General features: G+C 52.2%; 1 protein-coding gene across 5 annotated transcripts in view; it reads right to left on the bottom strand.

The window, feature by feature from the left end:
- The window catches only part of NCOA1 (nuclear receptor coactivator 1), a 193,297-nt gene that overhangs the window by 7,744 nt on the left and 164,170 nt on the right, over positions 1-21,383 (bottom strand). For all 5 annotated transcript variants that reach the window (XM_061990185.1, XM_061990187.1, XM_061990186.1 and 2 more), the window contains 6 exons: positions 15,504-15,687; positions 12,279-12,464; positions 10,131-10,257; positions 5,266-5,434; positions 1,354-1,668; positions 1,025-1,126 (listed from right to left, as the gene is read on the bottom strand). In XM_061990185.1, the coding sequence (XP_061846169.1) occupies positions 1,025-1,126; positions 1,354-1,668; positions 5,266-5,434; positions 10,131-10,257; positions 12,279-12,464; positions 15,504-15,687 (1,083 nt within the window). The remainder of the gene's footprint in view (positions 1-1,024; positions 1,127-1,353; positions 1,669-5,265; positions 5,435-10,130; positions 10,258-12,278; positions 12,465-15,503; positions 15,688-21,383) is intronic.

Genomic DNA, 21,383 nt, shown 5'->3' with positions numbered 1-21,383 from the left:
GGGCAGAGCAGGACGGAGATATCGATCATTAGCCTTTGCACTCGTCACACGGCAATGCTCCAGGAGCTGGAGCAGGAAGGGAGGCTCATAGTCACCCAGCTGCCACTGGCCGCCCCTCTTCCCCAAGAGACCCTGTCGTGGTGCTTCTGTTCTAGCTGGGCCAAACCAGCTAGGGCCAAACCTAATTGGCTTAGCCCCAGAATTGGGTCTGGCTCAGAGCTGGGGAGAGTTTTGAGCCACTTCTTACATGAGCCATCTTTACAGCCCCTTCCACCTTACCAGAAAACGCTGTCATGTCAAACCATGACAGACTCTCTTCTTGTGCCCTCGCCAGGACACTCCCACGCACCAGAGCCTGGGATCCCTGACTCGGATACTTTTGGTTGTGAGATATGCAAAAAAAACCCCATCCCAGGAGCTTTTCCATCCCCATAGGCTCGTTCCCCAGATGTGTTGGAATTAGTTGCCTTCAAAAGCCCCACAGAGCCATCAGAAGCTGAAATTGGAGCTACGATGGGAACCATTCACTCCCCTTCCCCACCGTCAATGTTCCCCACGGCACAAGAGAGACGTCACGCAGCCTCCCAAAAAGGCAAACGCCTCTCCAAGAAGTGGAATAAAGTCACCAGAACTCCGACTTCTCCTTGTCCCCAGCAGATGTTTCGTCTGCTTTATTAGAAGCCAAGCAAGAACTTTAGGACCCGGGGATTTGCAGGATCATTTAAGAAGATACACTAGAGCTTCTGGTATTTAAAGGATGGAATCTATTTCCTAAAGATTCTTCTCAATTAAATACGTTGGCACGTCCCTCTCTAAGCAATTTATACCTTAAGCAGGTGGAGGAGCTGGAATAAGGGTGAAGCAAAAAACAAAAACCCCAAACCCCAACCCACAGTAACTCGTGTTGCACATGGGATAGTTTTTTTGTGCCATTAACGAGGGAGAGGAGTGAGCCAGGCTGCGCTCACAGGGAGATTAACCCCCAGGTTTTCCCAGCTGGAGGTTGGTGCTGCAGCCCTCTTACCTGCGGGGTGATCTGCTGCTGCATCCCTGCCCTCATGTTGATGCCCACGGGAGAGCTGGCTGCAAACTGGTTGAGGATCGCCTGCCGGTTTTGATGGAGCAGCTGGAGGGCAGGAAAAGGAAAGAAAAAAATGCCAAGGAGACCTTCAGAACTCTGATGCGGGAGCTTCCGACCCGTCTGATCCCCTCCGAGTGGGACGGGTGGGCTGCGGGCAGGACCGAGGGTCCCTCTGTACCCGCCTGCCTCGGGATGCGGAGGGGGGACACGGTCCCCGGGATCGCCTTGCCCGCAGCCCTCGGATGGGGATGCGGAGGGGGAGGATGAATTACCTGCTGCTGGCCCTGCAGCCGCTGCTGCAGCTGAAGTCGCAGCTGGTTGGGGGCCGTGGGGGGCCTGCTGAGCGTCTGCCGGGGCTGCATGGCCATGGCGGTGGGGAAGGCGCCGCGGGGCGGCGGCACCTGCACGGGCAGCGGCCCGAAGGACGGCTTCTGCCTCACCATGCCGGGGAAGGCGCCGGGGAGGTTGGTGGTGGGAGAGGAGGAGGAGTAAGGCTGAGGGTACATGCCGGGTTTCTGCTCCATCATGAGAGGTGGGGTGGCTTGTTGGGGTTGGAACCGTTCCGTCAAGGCTTCCAGCCCGCCGCCCTGGGGAAGGAAAAGGTGTGTGTCTGGGGGGTGGAAAACATCACTTTGGAGTCCCTCTGGCACCAGACCTCTCCTGGGGGAGCTCAGTGGGGATGGAGGATGTGCCTGGCATGGGGCAGCTCAGAAGGAGGCAGCTGCCTGCAACCCCCATTCCCTGTGCCGGGCTCCAGTACTGCATCAAGAAGGGCATTAAGCACCTGCTCCCCGGGGCTTAGCAAATCTTTTGAGGGATGCAAATGATTTCTTCAGCCTTGCTTATGAGCAAAAACCAAGGAAGGGCTTTTTGGAAGGGCTCAGGGCTCATGTCCCTTTGCTGGCGGGGAATTGCAGGGCAGTGGTAGGCAATGCTGCCTTCCTCTGCCTCCTTCTGCCGCCCTCTGCCTTCCTCTGCAGGGTTTGCCAGCACTGAGCTGCTCATCTGTGTTCAGTGTTGGGCCCTTCACTCCCAATTTCTTCCATTAAAGGGCTGTCCAGCCCTGGCACAGGCTGCCCAGGGAGGTGGTGGAGGTTCTGTCCCTGGAGGGATCCCAAAGTCGTGTAGCTGTGGCTGGCTTAGTGGTGGGTTTGGCAGTGCTGGGAGAATGGCTGGACTCGAGGAGCTTAAGGGGTTTTTCCAACCAAAGTGACTCCATGCTTCTGTGATCTGGGCTGCAAACAGACCTCAGGGCTCAGAGGATCAGCCTGAACATGAAAAACAGTTTGCGTTCTTGCTCTTTTCCTGTTTTTCTGCAGCCCCAGAGGCTCAGCTGGAGACACTGGGTACAGTGTTTTGGGTCCCCACCTTGGGGACAGGCCACATCCCCAAAGGTGGATGCTGTAGGACTGGGAGAGCTCGTGGGGCAGCATGGCTGTACTTCTGTGCTGCTCTCAGACCCCCCTGTGCCAGGAACCCCTGTGCCAGGGACCTTTTTTTTTCTATGATACAGCCATTCCGATACAAATGAGCTGTATTCCAGACAGGAGATGAGTTCCACACCAGCAAATCATGATCAGAAGATCTTCTGTGCTGCTCTAGTTTTGCTCTGGCAGAGAAATTAGGTGTTTGAGCTCTGAACCCATAGAGAAGGAACACCTTGGAGCCAGATTCCTTAATCTTAGTCCCATGGATTAAGAGAAAGCTGTGTGAAGAGAAACCACACACAAACCACCTCAAAATCCCACGGGGATTTGGTTAGATGGTTCCCATCAAAGGATTGAAGCTCAAAGGCAGAGATGAGGGCATGGGAATGATGGTGGGGAAAAAATATATTGCTGAGGATCAATTAAGATGGAGCTTAGAAGGTTCAAGGACTAGACAGCAGGACATAATACAGCAACCTGCGATGGCCAGAAACTGCAGACCTGCTGAAATGAGGCCTTTTTACTCCTCTCTCCCCAAACCACCCAGTTTCCAGCTGCCTCCTGATTGAACTGGATGCAGGTGTCTCCATCCCGCATCTGTGGTAGCAAGGAGGCAGTGGGTTTGGTGAAATCAGGGGACGTGAACCCCTACCTGCCAAGAACACATCCTGGAGGGAAACCAGCAACACGTTTTCTTCCCTGAGAAGCCTTTATGCTGACATGTTGTTTCTCTAAAGATATATTTCAAGCAAATATTTCATGCAACTATTCAAAATATTTCTGAGGTTCAGCCGAAGCCATGGAAAAAGGCCAAGATTCCCATTAATGAAATCAGCCCTGGATGGGAGCAAAGCTGAGTCGGGGTCCAGACGTGAGATAATCTTCCCCGAGTCAAGTGCTCCCCAGCCTGGGGATGCTTGGCAGCGACCAGTGCCATCCGAGGGCATCTCAATCCAGTGGTCCCATGCTGCTGGAACCTGTCTGGTGCAGGAAAGGGTTGCTGGGGAGCTCTGCCAGCTGAGTCTGCGAAACCCTTGTGAAAACTCCGAGCAGTTGCAGCTGCATCTTTGGCAAGAGCATCTCGGATCCTTTCTACCAGACTCCCTACCCCTAACTTACTAAATAAATAAATAACTAAATAAGGCAAGTGTTGACTTTGGAGGCACAGCCTTGAGAAAAGGGCCATGGCAAATACCTGACTCGGGAATCAATTCAGTTATGCCGCTGATAAAATGTTAAACCCCCTGACAGCTTGGCTCAAGACGTCCTGTGGGGCTGCAGGAGGAGATGTGCAACCTTTGGGCTGAAATGGGGCAGGAATAGGCCCAGAGGGATTTGCTCTGAGAAACCTCTTTCTTAGGACATCCCATTTATTAAGAGGCTTCAATTCTGTTCCTTGTTTTGGAAAAAGCATGTGTGTAAGCACTGTGGGGCACAGAAAAAGACATCCCTCTAAGGCAAATCCCAAGCAATCTGCCTTATTTTCCACATCCCTTTCTAGTTCCCCTGCAGCCAGCTTTCCCCTCACTGTTATTTATGAAACCCCAGACCCTCCAGAGGCATCTGTCTCCCCCCAGATTTCTGCAAACAGAGTCTCCCCACTGGAACTCAGTTGCAGAAAGCAGAGCCTCGGTGCTATCCAAGACAGCCCCACTAAAAGCAAACCTCCTTTATTTGTTTCTTCCCTGTGGTTCAACCCGAGACAGAAGGGCAGCTGCACTGTAAGCCAATCCTGATAGTAAAGGCTGCACGGTTTCATACCAGCGAGGCCATTAGATATATTATTAGGCAGCACAAGCCAGGCTCAGGAATCCCAGGCTGTGGGATTCCAGCTGGAAGGCTCCTCCATGCCCTAATCCCTCCCAGTGAGGTAGGGAAGCAGGACAGCTTGCCAGCTCTCCCCGTTCCATGAGCTGCCCAGGCCTGAAACCACTTGTCTGCCTCTTTGCCAGAGGCTGCGGGTTCTCATGGGGAATTGTGTTTCACAGGGCTGTTTTCCAGCTTTTTTGGTGGGGGGAGAGAACAGTGTGGTGTTAAGTATCATCTGTGAATATGATGCGCTTGTGTGTTCCCACTCACATCTGGCCTCCCCATACCAGATGCTGGAAATCCTCCTCCACACTCATGTCAAGCCTCAGCCTCTGGCCCCATATATAAGAATTGTGGTCAGCAAGTCAAGGGAGGTTCTCCTCCCCCTCTCCTCTGCCCTGGTGAGGCCTCATCTGAAGTCCTGTGTCCAGTTCTGGGCTGCCCAGCTCCAGAGAGACAGGGAACTGCTGGAGAGAGGCCAGCGCAGGGCTACCAAGATGCTGAGGGGATTGGAACATATCTGTGAGGAGGAAAGGCTGCGGGACCTGGGGCTGTTCAGCCTGGAGAAGAGAAGGCTGAGGGGGGAACTCATCAGTGCTGAGAAATCCCTAAAGGGTGGGTGTGGAGAGGATGGGTGGTGGCCAGTGCCAGGACAAGGGGTAAGGGGCACAAGCTGGAACCCAGAAAGTGCCATTGGCACAGGAGGAGAAACTTGTTTGGTGTTGAGGTGAGAGAGCCCTGGCCCAGGCTGCCCAGGGAGGGTGTGGAGGCTCCTTCTTGGGAGGTTTCCAAACCCGCCTGGGCACGTTCCTGTGTCCCCTGATGGAGGGGACCCTGCTTGAGCAGGGGCTTGGGCTGGATGAGCTCTGCAGGGCCCTGCTCACCCCCACCATTCAGGGATGCTGTGTTGTGAGCTCCAGTATATCCTAGGAGTGGTTCTCTCTTTACCTGGACGAGTTTGTCGATGCCCAGAGCTCGATCCAGTTCAGCCAGCTCCGTCTCGTCTTTGCCGCTGAGGAAGGAGACAAGCTGCTCCAGCAGGGCCTTCTCGTCGTTCCGACCCTCCGGCGTGGTGGGAGGACACAGGAGCTCATCCAGCTGTGAGGTGATGCACTGGCTGCAGAGAGAAGAAGCCGATAGAGGCCACGTTAAGGTTTATGAAGAAGGGAGGAGGCTGAGCTGGGAGATGCTCGCTCACATCCCGTGGACGGTGTTGTGAACCCCACGGGGTGCAGCTTTGTTCCCCGGCTCTGACACTGAGCCCTGTGCCAAAACCTGCTCTTGACGAACCTCTCTACAAAATGAAGCCCCGACAGCGTTTTGGTGCGTTTGGGAAGAAAACTGAGGTGCTTTTGAAGGCTCTGCTCCCACGGGTGCTGGAGGCAGGACAGAGGGAGGCAGAGCATAACTTCTGCTGTCACAAAAGCGGGAGGTTCAGATGGAGCCGGAGCAGCTGGAAGCAAAGCAGCTGAATGCAAAGGGGAACCTTTGAGCTGGAAGAATAAGATTCCTTGCAAAGCTCACTCAATATTCTTTGGGAATAAGATTAATATATAATGAGAGACATTCCAATGACGTGACTAATTGGAGTCAATCGGATTTGCTGGGTCTGACACGATGAAGAGTGCCGTGGCACATCACGCTAGCAAAGAGGCACAAAGGCGAGGCCTCAAACATGCCAGCAGTTCCCAAGCACCAGACATGTTTATCCTTTTAGCTCCAGATGAGGACCAGATGTACAGCAAGGAACTGAAGCCAATCTGACCGAGGCCGTTGCAGCCAACACATGCAGCCTAATCCAAGGAAACGAAACACTCGGCGTTGAGATTTCTTCAGTTGCAGAGTGGGAGCAGAGAGGGAAGTGGGGAGACAGAGGGGAAAGGGCTAGTTTCCCTCCACAGCCAAGGTCCCTGCTACTTGTTGCCTGTACCAAACCCAGTTTTTCAGTGCCAAGGCCAAAGTCTGCTGCACAGACATGGTTCTTGCGGAAGAAGGGGAAGCCAGGCTACTTCTTCACATTAACAGGCAGCTCTGTTCAGCCCATGCTGGACCTCTGCATGGATGGCAAAAGTTGGTTTATAAAGAGATCATGGGTATTATACAACCTTCATGTAGTAAATAAACCTCCAGCGTGTCCTGCTTTGCAGCCTCATCCAGCTTGCAGAGCCTTCCCCACTCTTCTCCAGCACCATGCTATCATGGGGTTCAAATGAGTCGCTGGCCAGGTGGTGGGGGTGCAGATAAGATCCTGGACTCCATGTATTGCACCCCAGTTGTACTGGTTTTGTGTTGCAAAGGTTTTCTATCCACCACAACCCTTCAGTCTATAGGGTTTTTTAGGGCAACAACTGATTCTGCATGCTATGAGGAGGAGAAATTCAGCTGCTGGCAGAGCTGGTGTCATATGCTGCTTGAGGTCTCATAAAACATCTCCCTTTGAAGGCACAGCATTCAAACAGTGCTCTGAAAGGCTGCAGGTCTCTGGCCCTGCACAGATGTCCCAGAAACCTCAGGCATCTTAAATGGCACTGGGTGCCAGCACTGAGGCAACTGAGTCGGGCCCTGGGTGGCATGTTTGACCTTGGGAGATTAGAGGAACATGTGTGAGAACAGCGACACAGATTTGCTTTGAGGAGCCTTGGACCTGGCCCAAGGTATCCCTCTTCTACAGGAGACATGGGAGCACTTATGCATGGGACACGAGAGAGGAGATATTGGGAGTTGTCTCAGAGGCAAAGACATGGGAGGATCTGAGGAATGGGAGAGTTTAAAAAGGAAGCTCCCATTCCCTGGAGCTGGGAGATCAGCTCCTTAAATGAGGCCAGGACTTCAGCCCACCACTAGCTCACACGACTCTCCCGGTTGGGAAACCTTTGCAATGCGAAAAGCAGAAGCTCTGCTGGAAAGGCTGTGAGCCCTGGGGCTGTTCAGTCTGGAGAAAAGAAGGCTGAGGGGGAACCTCGTTAACACTTATAAGTATCTAAAGGATGTATTACAAGAGGATGGGGTGACACTTTTTTCTGTAGTGTCCAGTGCCAGGACAAGGGGTCACGGGCACAAGACAGAACCCAGCAAGTGCCACTGGCACAGGAGGAGAAACTTGTTTGGTGTTGAGGTGAGGGAGCCCTGGCCCAGGCTGCCCAGGGAGGGTGTGGAGGCTCCTTCTCGGGAGGTTTCCAAACCTGCCTGGACACGTTCCTGTGCCCCCTGATGGAGGGGAACCTGCTTGAGCAGGGGCTTGGTCTGGATGAGCTCTGCAGGTCTCTGCCAACCCCCACTATGCTGGGATTCTATGATTCTATGATATCTTTCTCAGTCCTGTAATGTCTGCAGTCCAAAGGCTCTGTCTGTTTGCTCCGACTGCAGTCTCTGTCAGGTGGACAGGCAGCTGCTGGGCCCATGGGCATCTCCTAACACGAGCGTGTCGTTCCCAGCTGGAGCACATCTGTAGATCTCAAGGACCAAAGTGCAGAGGCTTTTCCCCTGCAGAATCAATTCTTTTGTAGTTAATCACCATGCTGCTAGATGGAAGTGGTCAGACTCCACTAAGATGCTGCCAAAGCAGGTCTTATCCATGATGATCAGACCTACCATTACTGAAGACATGAGAGGGAACTGGGCTGGGAACCAGCTTCTTATGTTGCCTCTGCCCACCACATCTGGCACCACCTGTGCTCAGATACTCTAACTGGGTAGGAACAGAGGCTTACTAGGATCACTAGCCCTCTGTCTCTCCTCTTGCTGTCATCTTGTGGCCCCAGTCCCTCTAGTCACCACCAGGTGACTCTACTGGTGGCTTCCACCATATCTCCAATGTGTTCCACCACACAGCATGCTTTTCCTTGCATTCTCCTCCTTCAGTGACAAGAAAATAAAATCCTACCTTGTGAAACCCTAACCAGGCTGCAATTCTCAAGGGTGGTTAAAACCATCACTCTCCAAAGGCAACAACTGTGTGAGGTTCATTACCTCCACATCTCACTGAGCTTTGAGCAGATGCTGCCACTCCATTGGTCCCATCTTCTCTCCGGGGACAGGGCTCTGCCCTGAAAACCACCTGAGCAGTTTTTCCCACCTGAAGATCCACAGGATGATGCTGCCAAATGCTTCCTTCCATGATACCCTATGGATCCTGAGCCTTCTATGCCAAAATGGATCCTCATTCAAATAATCCTGCTGCAAAGGGTGAGCCAGAAGAAAATCCAGCTCCCTTCCTCCCAGCTGTGCTGGCTGGGGAGACAAAAATGTCTGCAGCCAGCCAGGCTGACTCAGTGCTTGGAGCACAAGGCTGCTGAGTAAGGGAAGGTCAGTTTTACCTCAGAAGTAGCATTTTAAGGAACATTCATAGCATAAAACACAGATTGATTTTTTTTTTTTAGTAGCTCTACCCTTTGCCAGGCAAGCCCCAAAGATCTTCTCCCAACAAAATAATGACACCAGCAAGGCTTAAAAGAAAGTTACTTCCTTGCAGCAAGGGTGATATAAATGCTTGGCTAAACAGGGATTTGTTTTATCTCCCAGCTGTTTCATGCAACAAGAGGCTAAGTCTTTCCAGCAAAAGTCCAAGATCCAGTTGCAGTACTGGAGACCACTCAGGCAACTCTCTTCTTGGGTTGAGAGAAGAGCTTTGAGAAATTAATCCAAATTTAGCCCCAAGAAAAAGATTTGGTTAGTGTCTTGCTCAAATACAACTCTTACATGTGTCTTCACCATGACTGGAAAACAGAGACTGAGCTCATATCTGCTAAAGACTTTAATTAACAGAATGAATTCTGCCTCTCTGCAAAGCAGGGCTGGGCTTTGGCAAGAGAATCTGTGCAGGGGTCATCAGTGCTGGCTCTTCAACCAGCTACCTGAAGCCCTCCCTGGGCCAAGAAGAGGATTCCCCTCCCATCGTATCAAATCCATCTCCATGATGTCTCAGTGAGGACTGAACTCCTTAGGAAGAACTTTTTCCCTGAGAGGGTTGTCAGCCCCTGTCCCAGGCTGCCCAGGCTGCCCAGGCTGCCCAGGGAGTCCCCATCCCTGGAGCTATTGCAAAGCTGTGTAGCTGAGGCGCTGAGGGTTAGTGGTGGGCTTGGCAGAGTGAGGGGAGGGGTTGGACTCGAAGAGCTTAAAGGTCTTTTCCAACTGAAATGATTGATTCTATGATTATATGAATTTGGGATGCCCCCTGCCTGGCAGAGCATCGCCCACTGAGCTCCATCAGCAGGACTTGCCACTCAGCCCAAAAAAGCTGACCTACAGGCTTCTCCAATCCAGTTCTAACTAAGGAGCAACATTGTACTCTGGGCAGGTAATGACTGCTGCTACATAGGGCATGGATCCAAAATGAGTAGTTTGAGGACCAAGGGGGTTATTGGACCTTGGAATAGGACTGCAAAGAGCTGCCATAACGTGAAAACACAAAACTGCCTTGTGGCTCTCCAGGTTCCCACCGCTGCCTCTGGCGAGGGGATGCTGGAGAACACATACCTTGGCACTGGCAATGGATAGTGAGGAGCATCCTTGGCTCTGCCATGGATATTTGGGATTATTCAGGTTTAGACAGACCTTGGATGTCTCATCCTCAGTCTATCTTCCTTATCTACTCATGCATGTCCCCACAGAGATAACCGATGTCACCTCTCAATTGCAGCCCCCTCTGCAACTCAGGTCCTGCAGGAGCAAATGCCACCCAGTGATGGGCACTTGCGTTCATGCCAACCTGCACTTGCCAGTACTCCAGGCAGGCAGCGAAGGAAAGCCAGGTCTGTTTAGCCCAGGACATCCCACTATTGTCCCAGGAGAGGCCAGGAAGCTGCGGTACTTACTCCTCGGGTTTATTCAGCGTCCCTCGGCTCATGGCTGCCATGCTGGTATCCGTCCAGGGCATCTGCTCCCCCATCCCCGGCTGCCCAAACTGGTGATCTGGCACCCCCATCTCCAGCTCAGGCATTCCTAGGGGGAAAAGCAGGATTGGGGGAGGAAAGGTTAATGGGTGGGCACTGCTGGGCAGAGTGGGGAAGCTCTAAGCAATGCAATGCCAATAGTGTCCTAAAACAGTCCTAAAAGGGATGCCAAGATTCACCAGTTATGCCTCTTTTCAACCTAAAGTTACAGGTATCAGGTGTAGTTTCTTAATCATTAATTAGTGTGCTCTCATCAGCAAGAAGGCCAATGGCATCCTGGGAGGCATCAAGAAAAGTGTGGGCAGCAGGTGGATGGAGGTTCCGCTCCCGCTCTGCTCTGCCCTGGTGAGGCCTCATCTGGAGTCCTGTGTCCAGTTCTGGGCTGCTCAGCCCAAAAGAGACAAGAGAACTGCTGGAGAGAGGCCACTGCAGGGCTACCAAGATGCTGATGGGGCCTGGAACATCTGGGTGAGGAGGAAAAGCTGTGGGACCCAGGGCTGTTCAGCCTAGAAAAGACTAAGGAGGGACCTTTTTAACACAAGTACCTAAAGAGTGGGCATAAAGAGGATGGGGTGACACTTTTTTCTGTAGTGTCCAGTGCCAGGACAAGGGGTAACAGGCACAAGCTGGAACCCAGCAAGTGCCACTGGCACAAGAGGAGAAACTTGTTTGGTGTTGAGGTGAGGGAGCCCTGGCCCAGGCTGCCCAGGGAGGGTGTGGAGGCTCCTTCTCGGGAGGTTTCCAAACCCGCCTCGACATGTTCCTGTGTCCCCTGATGGAGGGGAACCTGCTTGAGCAGGGGCTTGGGCTGGATGAGCTCTGCAGGGCCCTTCCAACCCCCATCACCCTGGGATGCTATGATTCCATGATTCTATGACACTGTGAATTATAAGCATGAAATTCTGTCTGACAATCTAGGCAGATCCTGCACCCACAGCAGACTATGACCCTGTGTACTCTGTATGTGCAAATGCTGTTTAAAAGTTTCCTTTTTCAAGACATTTCTAGCAAGACTTGAAAAATTTAGTCAGGTTTTAAGGTTTCTTCATGAAGGCAAATTGTTACTACTGTAGATTTTAGTTTAAAAAATAACCCATTAGCATCTTCTGCCCGTCTTCTGGAGAAAAATTAATTTGCTGAGGGAAAGGAGCCAATGCAATTAAATTAAGTTGTAGCAGAATTTGGAGACTCAGCCCAGGAGGGAGAGATTTATGAAGTGGGAGACTTTACATCACCCCATTTGAAAGAGAAATTAGGATTGAAGATCAAACAGCATCTTGCCTAAACCAGCCCTTGGAGCTCCAGTGTGCTGGACGCTGGAGGGGTGAGCACATTCCTGGCCAGGGTGGCAGCTCTGCCACATTGGGAGGTGCCATCAGTGGCCACCCCTGAGCCAAAAGCCCTCAGTCTCTAAGAGAAGTGTTGATGATGGTGGTCACTAAAGATGAAAATCTCTCTTCTTTTAACCACTCTCAGCTGTGCTGATTCTTTTGCCAAGACAATACATTAAACTGGGAGGACTGTCTGATTCACCAGAGACTGTGCTGCCATTCAGCCAGATCTGGACAGGCTGAGAGTGGGGCAGAGAGAAACCTCCTGAGGTTCAGCAAGGGCAAGTGCAGAGCCCTGCACATGGGGAGGAACAAGCCCCTGCACCAGGACGGGCTGGGGGTGACCTGCTGGAGAGCAGCTCTGCAGAGAGGCACCTGGGAGTGCTGGTGGGCAGCAAATAAACATGAGCAGCAACGTGCCCTCGTGGGCAAGAAGGTCAATGGCATCCTGAGGGCATGAAGGGAGTGTGGGCAGCAGGTGGAGGGAGTTTCTCCTCTTCCTCTCTTCTACCCTGCTGAGGCCTCATCTGGAGTCCTGTGTCCAGTTCTGGGCTCCCCAGTTCCAGAGAGACGGGGAACTGCTGGAGAGAGGCCAGTGCAGTGCTACCAAGATGCTGAGGGTTCTGGAACATCTGTGATCTCAAGCTCTACCCTGTCATGCCTCTTGTCCCATGGGGCTCCCTGGAAAGCCTCAATGTATCCTGGAAACGATGGAGAGGATGCCCATGGCCACACTTACCTGTGTCAGGTGGGAAGGGGTTTGGTGCAGTCACGGTGCCCCTGCCCTGCTGGGATGGCCCGCGGGCATGTGGGCTGCTGCCGTTGCTGGTGGGACACGGGACTGGCCTCAGCTGCGCTGGCTCCAGGGGGTCGCAGAAGTCAAAGGAGGCCCGAGCAGGCGGCACTCCTTGCCCGCTGCCCATCGCTGTGGGTCAGGCAGGTAGGAAAAAACAAAGGGAAAGGAAAATAAGGACAAAAAAAGGACAAGTCAGATATTTTCCCAAGGTTCATTGCAAGATCACTGGCAAAATCCTCACCCAGCCAGGGAGGGAGCAGTGTTGGCAAGTTTGGAGGGGAGGAGGTGTGAGCCTTGGCGCTGTTTACCTTGGAGAAGACTGAATGGGGACTACATCAACATTTACAAGTACCTAAAGGGTGGGTGTCAGGAGAATGGGACCATCTCCAGTGACGGAGCAGTGGCACAGGCTGCCCAGAGGGGTTATGGAGGCTCCTTCCTTGGAGGTCTTCAAGACGTGCCTGGACAAGTTCCTATGCGACCTGATCTAGGTGAACCTGCTTCTGCAGGGGGGTTGGACTAGATGATCTCTAAAGGTCCCTTCCAACCCCTATCATTCTATGATTCTATGATCTCTAGAGGCTCTTTCCAGCCCCTATGATTCTATGATTCCATGATGTAACCACATTAGCCAGGCTCTGCGCCCACTTGGGGTGGCCCCACTGCAGGAGCCCTGTGCCTCCCACGCTCAGCCTGGATGCTGGCCCTGCTGGCTTCCTGCCTGTGTGGCTCTCATCTCACACCTCCTGGCTTTAAAGCAATCTAAATGCTGTTGTTAAGCCTGCCGTTGGCCTAATTCGTACTCGGAGGAGTTTTTGCAGGTCCCACTGCAGTTTGCCATTGGGTAGCACGTCCCAAATGCTCATGTTGAAGTGAAAAATGAATGCAAGAGCCAGTTTTGCAAGTTGGTGGCTCCCAGCTGTGGCTGGTGGCTGCTCCCCCCCTCAGTCTGTGGCACCTCTACCTCCTCAAGGACTGACTTAGGAGTTAAATCCGCTGGCATTGCCTTCGGCCAGGCTCGGGGTGCATCTCCTTGCAACTAACTGCTATTTTTGATGCCATAGCCCGGTAGAGCAGCCATTGGCATTTCAAGCACTCGCGCCGCAGCGCCTGCTTGCCCTCCTCGCCTAACAGGGACAGAGGATTCCCTTTCCTCCTCAGGCAATAAGCTCTTAATTATGTCAGAGCATTATGAGCGTCCCTGCTTCTGAAGGAACCCACCACCTCAGCCCTGGGGACAAGAAGGTCCTTGGCAAGGAACCATTAGGCTGGAGTGATTGGCTTCTGGTGATGAATTCAGCTTGGAGACGATGGGTCAACTGGCCCATGGCTACAGCCACAGGGCTGAGGGCTCCTTTTCTACTCCCAGACACTTCCCTGAGAGAAGGGAGGCACAGTACTGCTCCACAGTGCCTCCAGGCTCAACGCCACCATCACTCATCACCTTTCTACCATCCAAGAGCCCTCCCCTGTTCATCTGTTAGCTGATACTCCAATTTATGAGACCTCAAATGTCTTCCCCTATGATTTATCACAGATGGGGAGACATTTCAGCCTGAAGCACTTTGCTCCAGAGGCTGCTTGCAGCTCGCAGAGGGTTTTATGGGGAGGTTAGAGACCTGCAAGCCTTTGCTTGGTGGCATGATCCTCTCCCTCCCGAGAGCTTGCTGCCAGGTCAACTTCCTAGGTGGGTTTCACTTCCACAGCACTGCTCTAGCCCTGCTGACACCACCACAATGCTCTTCCTTCTGCTACAATGCTCCTATACTTTCAAAGGCTCTGCATCTGCAACCCAAGCTCTCTGAAAATATGCCCACTCCTGCCTGCCAGAGCCATTTCATGGGCTTCTCACTGGGTGAGGACCCAAAATGTCCTTGTCTGCTTTTGCTGAAGGTTATCCCTCCTTGGGTGAGAAGTGGGCCAGCAGCTATCTGGTTTATACTGGGCCCTGTCCTGCTGCTCAGTCTTCCTTCCCTTTGTTCTAGAAGTCACGTGTCAGCATTCAAGACTGCAGCAGGAGCAGCTGCAGCAATATGGGGGATGTGACAAATAATTATACATATGAAGAATCAAGAGTGGGATGGGAAAAGCCCCACTGGGCTGGGACCAGCTCTGGGGTTGCCCCAGTAGCTAAGAAGACAGGTGAGTATCCCTCATGCCAGGAAGCTTGAGGTTGCCATGGTTATGTCCATCAAGGCTCTGACCAAGCACACTGTGATGGCAGGAGCCACTGGGTGCAGTTATTTGGGCAAATTTATACTGCAATGGGTAAAGTTTACTTTTCCCATAGTGGGTGTGGGCAGTTTGCAGGGAAGAGCTGTGCCTCTGTTACTGCCTGGCCTTGGGAAGCCCATCCTGAGATCCCAACCTGAGGAGCCTTAGTTTGAGTCTCCAGTGTGGTTTCCATGTACATTTTGCTACATAACACCCTGAATTTATCATTATTCATGAGAGAAATCCTCATTCTTTTCTTTCATAAAATTGCTCACTTCAGAGAAAAATCAGGTCTTTTTTTTTTCCTTTGTAGTGCCAGTGTGGGCTGGGGGTGACCAGCTGGAGAACAGCTCTGCAGAGGGACCTGGGAGTGCTGGTGGGCAGCAAATAAACATGAGCATGGAACAAGAAGAGAAACTTGTTTGGTGTTGAGGTGAGGGAGCCCTGGCCCAGGCTGCCCAGGGAGTGTGGAGGCTCCTTCTCAGGAGGTTTCCAAACCTGCCTGGACACGTTCCTGTGCCCCCTGATGGAGGGGAACCTGCTTGAGCAGGGTCTTGTGCTGGATGAGCTCTGCAGGGCCCTGACAACCCCCACCATTCTATGATTCTGTGTGCCTAGAGAAAGGTCCTGATGCTGCACCTGAGTGTGTTAAGCCTCAAAGCCCTGTCTGGAAGTTACAGCACTGCTTTGACATCTCCAACACCTGTGGCTGAGTATTCCTGGTCCCTTCATACCTTGGAGGGATTGTATACCCTCTTCTTCCTCATGTCACAGCTGTCTGATGGGAGATCATGGGCCTCCTCACCAGCAACCATGCATCAGGCAGCAAAGCCCTGGTCCATCCCCACAGCTGGATCCAGGATGGTGGTAACACCTCTGGACCCTCCCCTCCTCTCTCCAGCCCCTGCAGGGACCCACTTTGAGGGTGGGCATGGGCACAGAGAGGACACTTACGGTTGAGTGCCGTGGGGGCTCTGGTAGCAGGGCTGGGCTGCAGGGGAGCCGTCAGCATCTCAGGTTTGACAGCCACGCCGGCCACATTGCTTTCACTTCTCTCTGCTCCGCACAAACCTGGCAGCTGAGCCGCCTTCTCCAGCGAGGGCAGGAGCTGGTCCAGCTGCTCCAGTTCTGCAGCAAACTAAGGAAGGAAAAAAACCCAAATCCCAGTTGGATTATTTTTAGGCCAAATCAGCTGAAACCAAGGCCGAGTGCTACTTTTGCAGCTCCCTACAATGCTGCTCCTCTCAGCGCTGTGCTTCCTAAAAAGCTGAGCATCTCATCTGAGAACAAGCACTGTGTCCTCTGCCTGGATGGATGCAGACCTCAGGGGGACAAGGACTGTCCGCCCTCACTCTAGAGCCCGGTTCCATCTTCAAGATGCCAGGGCCCTGGCCAGGCTGGAGCAAAGAGCCAACGGCAATGGGATGAGGTTTAACAAGGCCAAGGGCCGGCTCCTGCCCTTGGGCCACAGCAACCCCAGGCAACGCTCCAGGCTGGGGCAGAGGGGCTGGAAAGCTGCCGGCAGGGAAAAGGCCTGGAGGGGTTGGTGCCAGGGGCTGAAGATGAGGCAGCAGCGTGCCCAGGTGGGCAAGAAGGCCAGTGGCACCCTGGCTTGTATCAGCAGTGGTGTGGCAGCAGGCCCAGGGCAGTGGCCGTCCCCTGTGCTGGGCCCTGGTGAGGCCGCAGCTCGAGTGCTGTGTTCAGTGTTGGGCCCCTCACTGCCAGAGGGACACTGAGGGGCCGCAGCGTGTCCAGAGCCGGGCAGCGGAGCTGGGGAAGGGGCTGGAGCACAAGTGTGCTGGGGAGGGGCTGAGGGCCCTGGGGGTGTTCAGCCTGGACAACAGGAGCCTGAGGGGAGACATCATCACTCTTGGCAACTCCCCAACAAGAGGCTGTGGACAGGAGAGGTTGGTTTCTGCTCCTGATCTACAAGTGACAAGAGGAAACAGCCTCAAGTTGCCCCAGGGGAGGTTTAGATTGGAGCTGAGTAAGAACTTTTTCCCTGAGAGGGCTGTCAGCCCCTGTCCCAGGCTGCCCAGGGAGCTGGTGGAGTCTCCATCCCTGGAGCTATTGCAGAGCCGTGTAGCTGAGGTGCTGAGGGACATGGGTCAGTGGTGGGCTTAACACTGTGAGGGGAGGGGTTGGACTTGAGGAGCTTCAAGGTCTTTTCCAACTCTAACGATGCTATGATTCTATACTCACATGCTGCAATTAGCATAATTATTAACGGCATATATCACCTCCAGCTATTTAAAATAGGATATAATTTGCTTTGTTAATATACATATGCTTATGCTGAAATGATAAGAAGAAGAAAATGGCCTTTTCTAAAAAACAGAAGCGACTTTTTGGAACAAGTGGCCAAAATCAGTGCTGGCCTCGGGCATGTAATTACTCTCAATGGGGCAGTAAAATACCATTCAGCTTTTCCAACCTTTGTCATGGCCGAGAGTGGGAGAGGAGATGTTTAGCCCGGGGACTCTAATAAATGGGGAAGTTACCGGGAAAGAGATTTGCACCAGTGGCTGTAATAGCAGTGCTGTAAAGCAGGAGGTTGGGATTAAAGGGGCTGAGATAAATGAGCTTTGGCTACAAAGGAATAAATATCTCAAGGGAAAGCAAATGCTTTAAAATCTAAGGCCGTGTGCTGCCTCCAGAAGAGCCTCCCCTTGGCATCAGGGAAAGCCTGGCCATTAGCAGAGGGTAATTAATAGACAGCTTGAGAGCACTAGGGAAAATCTTTGCATTTGGTATAAGGGAATGGAGCTCCAGTCTGGTTAAGATGGAGAAACCTGTCAGGAATTGGGATCTTGGCTTCAACAAGAGGCCCTGCCATCAGCCAACAGCCCATGCCTGTGACAAGAAGGCTGCTGGGTTTGGCATGTCCCTACAGCTCCTCGGCTGATGGAGTAGCATTAAAGACCTCTCCACAAGGTGAGAACTTTGTCCCTTGCCAAAACAAACCATGAGAAGCTTCTCCCTAAATCCTATCTGGAAATATTTCACATCTCAGCTAAAATCCTCCAAACTGGTGGCAATTCCACCACTGCCAGTTCCACTTCTGCTGTGCAGATTGGCACATCATGAGCACAAAGCCGAGGGTGGTTGCGGGATGCTCTGCCTTGGGACTGACCCTCCAACAATGGCTGCATTGTAGCCACAAGCCACAGTCAAGCATCTGAGACCTAAGAGACCCTGCTCCCCCTTATTGCCATGGCAGAGAATTCTCTCTTGACCTTCACTCCTTGTTTCCCCCCTTTCCTACAGCGTCAAGGTAGCACCTGGGTAGATTAATTGGTGTTTTTAATACACATGACAGGCCATGTGCTCTGTTTCCCTCTACAGTGGCATTTGGCGAATTAAAAGATGTTTAGACAGTGCTGAGGATAAAAAGTTCACTGAGAGCAGAAGGCAACGATATTACAGTTTATGAGCAACTAACCAGTCTTTTTCTTTTCCCCTGCATCTTTTCCATCAAATCCTAACCCCAGAGGCCCAAGAAGCAGAATATCCTCCTAAACCCAGGCTCATAGATGGAACTAAACACAGCAGTTCCAAGTCCTGCAGCAGAAGTTTGCATGTCTCAAGTCTTCCAAATAATGCAATTTGGAAGAGAATGTCTTCCAGAAATTGTCCAAAGAAGCAGAATTTCTCTAAAGCACAAGTCTGTAGAACAAAGAGAACTGAAGAAAACAAGAGACATCCATGACACAGCAGAAATGCATCTTCTCAACTCCACCTCCCCCTTCTGCAGGGAGGTCATTTAGAGGCAGAAGGGCACAGAGGCAGCTGTGGGCATCCAAAATGGATGTTAAGCAGAGATAAAACAGGAGCAGTGAAGTCCTTGTGTTACTTGTTGGGTATCATCTGAAGAGGTTGGAGGGTGGAGAGATGGGAATTAAGGACATGTGATGGAAACAGGGTGTTTATCAGGTGTTTTCTGGAGCACTCAAACTTGCAGCTGGAATTTGTGCTCACTTTAATGGGCATTATATTTCTCCTCCAAGTCTAGAAAACACACGGTGCTGGAGGGCTGGAGCTTAGGCCATCTAGTCTTGCTTGAAGAAAGCTCGGATGTCTGTGACCTATTTCTGTCCCCAAGTGGGTGAGAAAACCCACAGCAAGAGGGATGGATGTATGTTTCTGAACAGCCTCTTCCTCTAATGTCTGGCTCTTGGCAGAAACAAGGTTCCAGAACCAGAGCCAAGAGGCTAACCAAAGGATAGTAGCCCAGCTCTGGAAGAAGGACATTGAGGTACAGGAGCATGTCCAGAGCCAGGCAGTGGAGCTGGGGAAGGGGCTGGAGGACAAGTCTGCTGAGGAGGGGCTGAGGGCCCTGGGGGTGTTCAGCCTGGAGAAAAAGAGGCTCAGGGGAGACATCATCACTCGCTGCAACTTCCTGACAGGAGGTTGTAGTAAAGTGGGGATTAGTCTATTCTTCCCAGTAATGAATGACAGGACTTGAGGAAATGGCCTCAAGTTGCCCCAGGGGAGGTTTAGATTGGAGCTGAGGAAGAACTTTTTCCCTGAGAGGGTTGTCAGCCCCTGTCCCAGGCTGCCCAGGGCTGTGGTGGAGTCCCCATCCCTGGAGCTATTGCAAAGCTGTGTAGCTGAGGTGCTGAGGGACATGGGTTAGTGGTGGGTTTGGCACTGTGAGGGGAGGGATTGGATTCGAGGATCTTCAAGGTCTTTTCCAAGGGAAAAGATTCCATGATCCATTGCCCACAGCTTGTGGGATGCCTCACACGTGAAATCAGTCCGGTGAGGCAGATGGAAATGCTTCCAAGTGATACCCACGAGCAAACCAGGAACAGTTCCCACTAGATGGGGTCTCTCAAAGCCCTGTCCAACCTGACCTGGAAGACTTGCACCAATGAGGCATACATTACTTCTCTGTGGGCTCTCCTATCCACACATGGAGAAGCCCTCCCAGGCCCATGCAGGGCTGACAGCTCCCCACCATCATGCTCAAGGGCAGACATAAGAAATATATCTTCACTCCGTTGAAGTTCAGCTCCTGTTTTCAAGCACAAGGATGAAGAGCCTTTCCAAAACCTTTCTTATTCTTTCCCTTTCATTTTTTAAAAGTATTTTAATTCCTATTAGCTCTTTCCCAAGCCCTACCCAACTAGTTTTTGTTCTCATCCCACAAAGCTGTGGCTCCATACAAATCTGAAGTGTTTCTGTAGGATAAATCCAGAAAGGAACTAACTCCTTTGAGGCTGAAGATGAGCTGCAGAGCCTACCTCACAATTAATGTTGCTCCTAATTGACATTTTGATTCTTAAAATAATGACACATGAAAACAAAACTCTAGCGAGCGCTAGATTTCATTTGAAATGGCAGCTCCTCCCTCCCACTCCACGCCACACCAAAGCAGCCTATAATAGAAAACACGTGGAAATGAAACTCTGTCCTTAGCTGCCGAGCAGTGAACGTTGTTCACTCCTCAGAAAATGCATTTTAAGACTCTGCAAACCCTCTCCAGCCTCTTTTATTAACTCTTTGGAAGCACTCGGTGTAGTCCAATGTATAATCCTGATGCTTTCCAGCTGCCTGGGAGGGATACTTGGAACTGAAAAGTCATGATGGAACCTAAAAAATGCTCCTCTGCTTCCAACAGCGCAAGAGAGGGGCTTATAAACGCATCCAGACTTGAGCCATCCAAGCTCTTTGAACAGTGCACAATTAGTGAGCACAGCCTCATTTAATTAACAAGGCTTTTTGCCCTCCCTGAAGGATGGAGGAACCTGGAACCAGCTGATGGTCAGCAAAGAGCCTGCCTGCATCCCTCACATACAGATGTCAGGGAGGGTGGGCAAGCAAAGCTCTTCCTGGTCCTCATTCTAGATAAAGCCACACTCCTCGACATGCTCCCAGCTTCTGGAAGGCAGGTTGGGGCAGCTCTGTCCAAGTAGCATCCCAGGAGGATGCTGTGTCTTCTGTTGGAGCAGACTGGTGTGTTCACTGCCCACTTGTGATCTCCAATCTGCCTCCCAAAATGAGCATGTCTTGCTTTGAGTCTTCCTCATCCAGAGGCATGTTAATCTCAAATCGATCTCAAATGTGGGATGATGTGGGAGGATGGATGTACCATCCCTGCAGTGCTGCCTCCAGCTCTGGGCACCAACAGCACAAGGACACGGAGCTGCTGGAGTGAGTCCAGAGGAAGCCACGGAGATGATGTGAGGGCTGGAGCCCCTCTGCTGTGGAGACAGACTGAGAGAGTTGGGAGTGTTCAGCCCGCAGAAGAGAAGGCTCCAGGGCGAACTTCCAGCAGGCTCCAGTCCCTAAAGGGCTGACAAGAAAGGCTGAGAGGGATTTTGTGCCAGGGTCTGCAGGGACAGGACAAGGGAAGATGGCTCCAAGGTCACAGAGGGGAGACTGAGATGAGCTCTTGGGAAGAAGTTCTTCCAAGCTGTGAGGGTGGTGAGGCCCTGGCACAGGTTGTCCAGAGAGGCTGTGGCTGCCCCATCCCTGTCAGTGTTCAAGGGCAGGTTGGATGGGGCTTGGAGTAGCCCAGTCTGGTGGAAGGTGTCTCTGCCTATGGCAGGGGCAATGGAACAAGATGAGCTTTGAAGTCCCTTCCCACCCAAAACATTCTGAAGTTTGATAACACTGGGAAAGTACATTATAGAACCAGATAAGGAGTTGGATTCCCGCTCCCACTGACCAAGCCAGTTCTCCTTCTCCCAAGTCAGCTGAGGCCTGAACCTTAGTAAGGCTCATTGTGCCTTTGCCACTGCAGGCTCTCCGTGCTCTGTCTCTGACCCCTCCCGTCCCAGTGCCTGCAGCCCTGTGCCGCAGTCGGCGATCGGCCCCACTCTTCGTGTC

The sequence above is a fragment of the Colius striatus genome, chromosome 2 (genome assembly GCF_028858725.1).
Source record: "Colius striatus isolate bColStr4 chromosome 2, bColStr4.1.hap1, whole genome shotgun sequence".
Taxonomy (NCBI): Eukaryota; Metazoa; Chordata; class Aves; order Coliiformes; family Coliidae; genus Colius; species Colius striatus.
The sequence above is the reverse complement of the archived record's forward strand: the minus strand, read 5'-3'. Positions and strand labels throughout refer to the sequence as shown.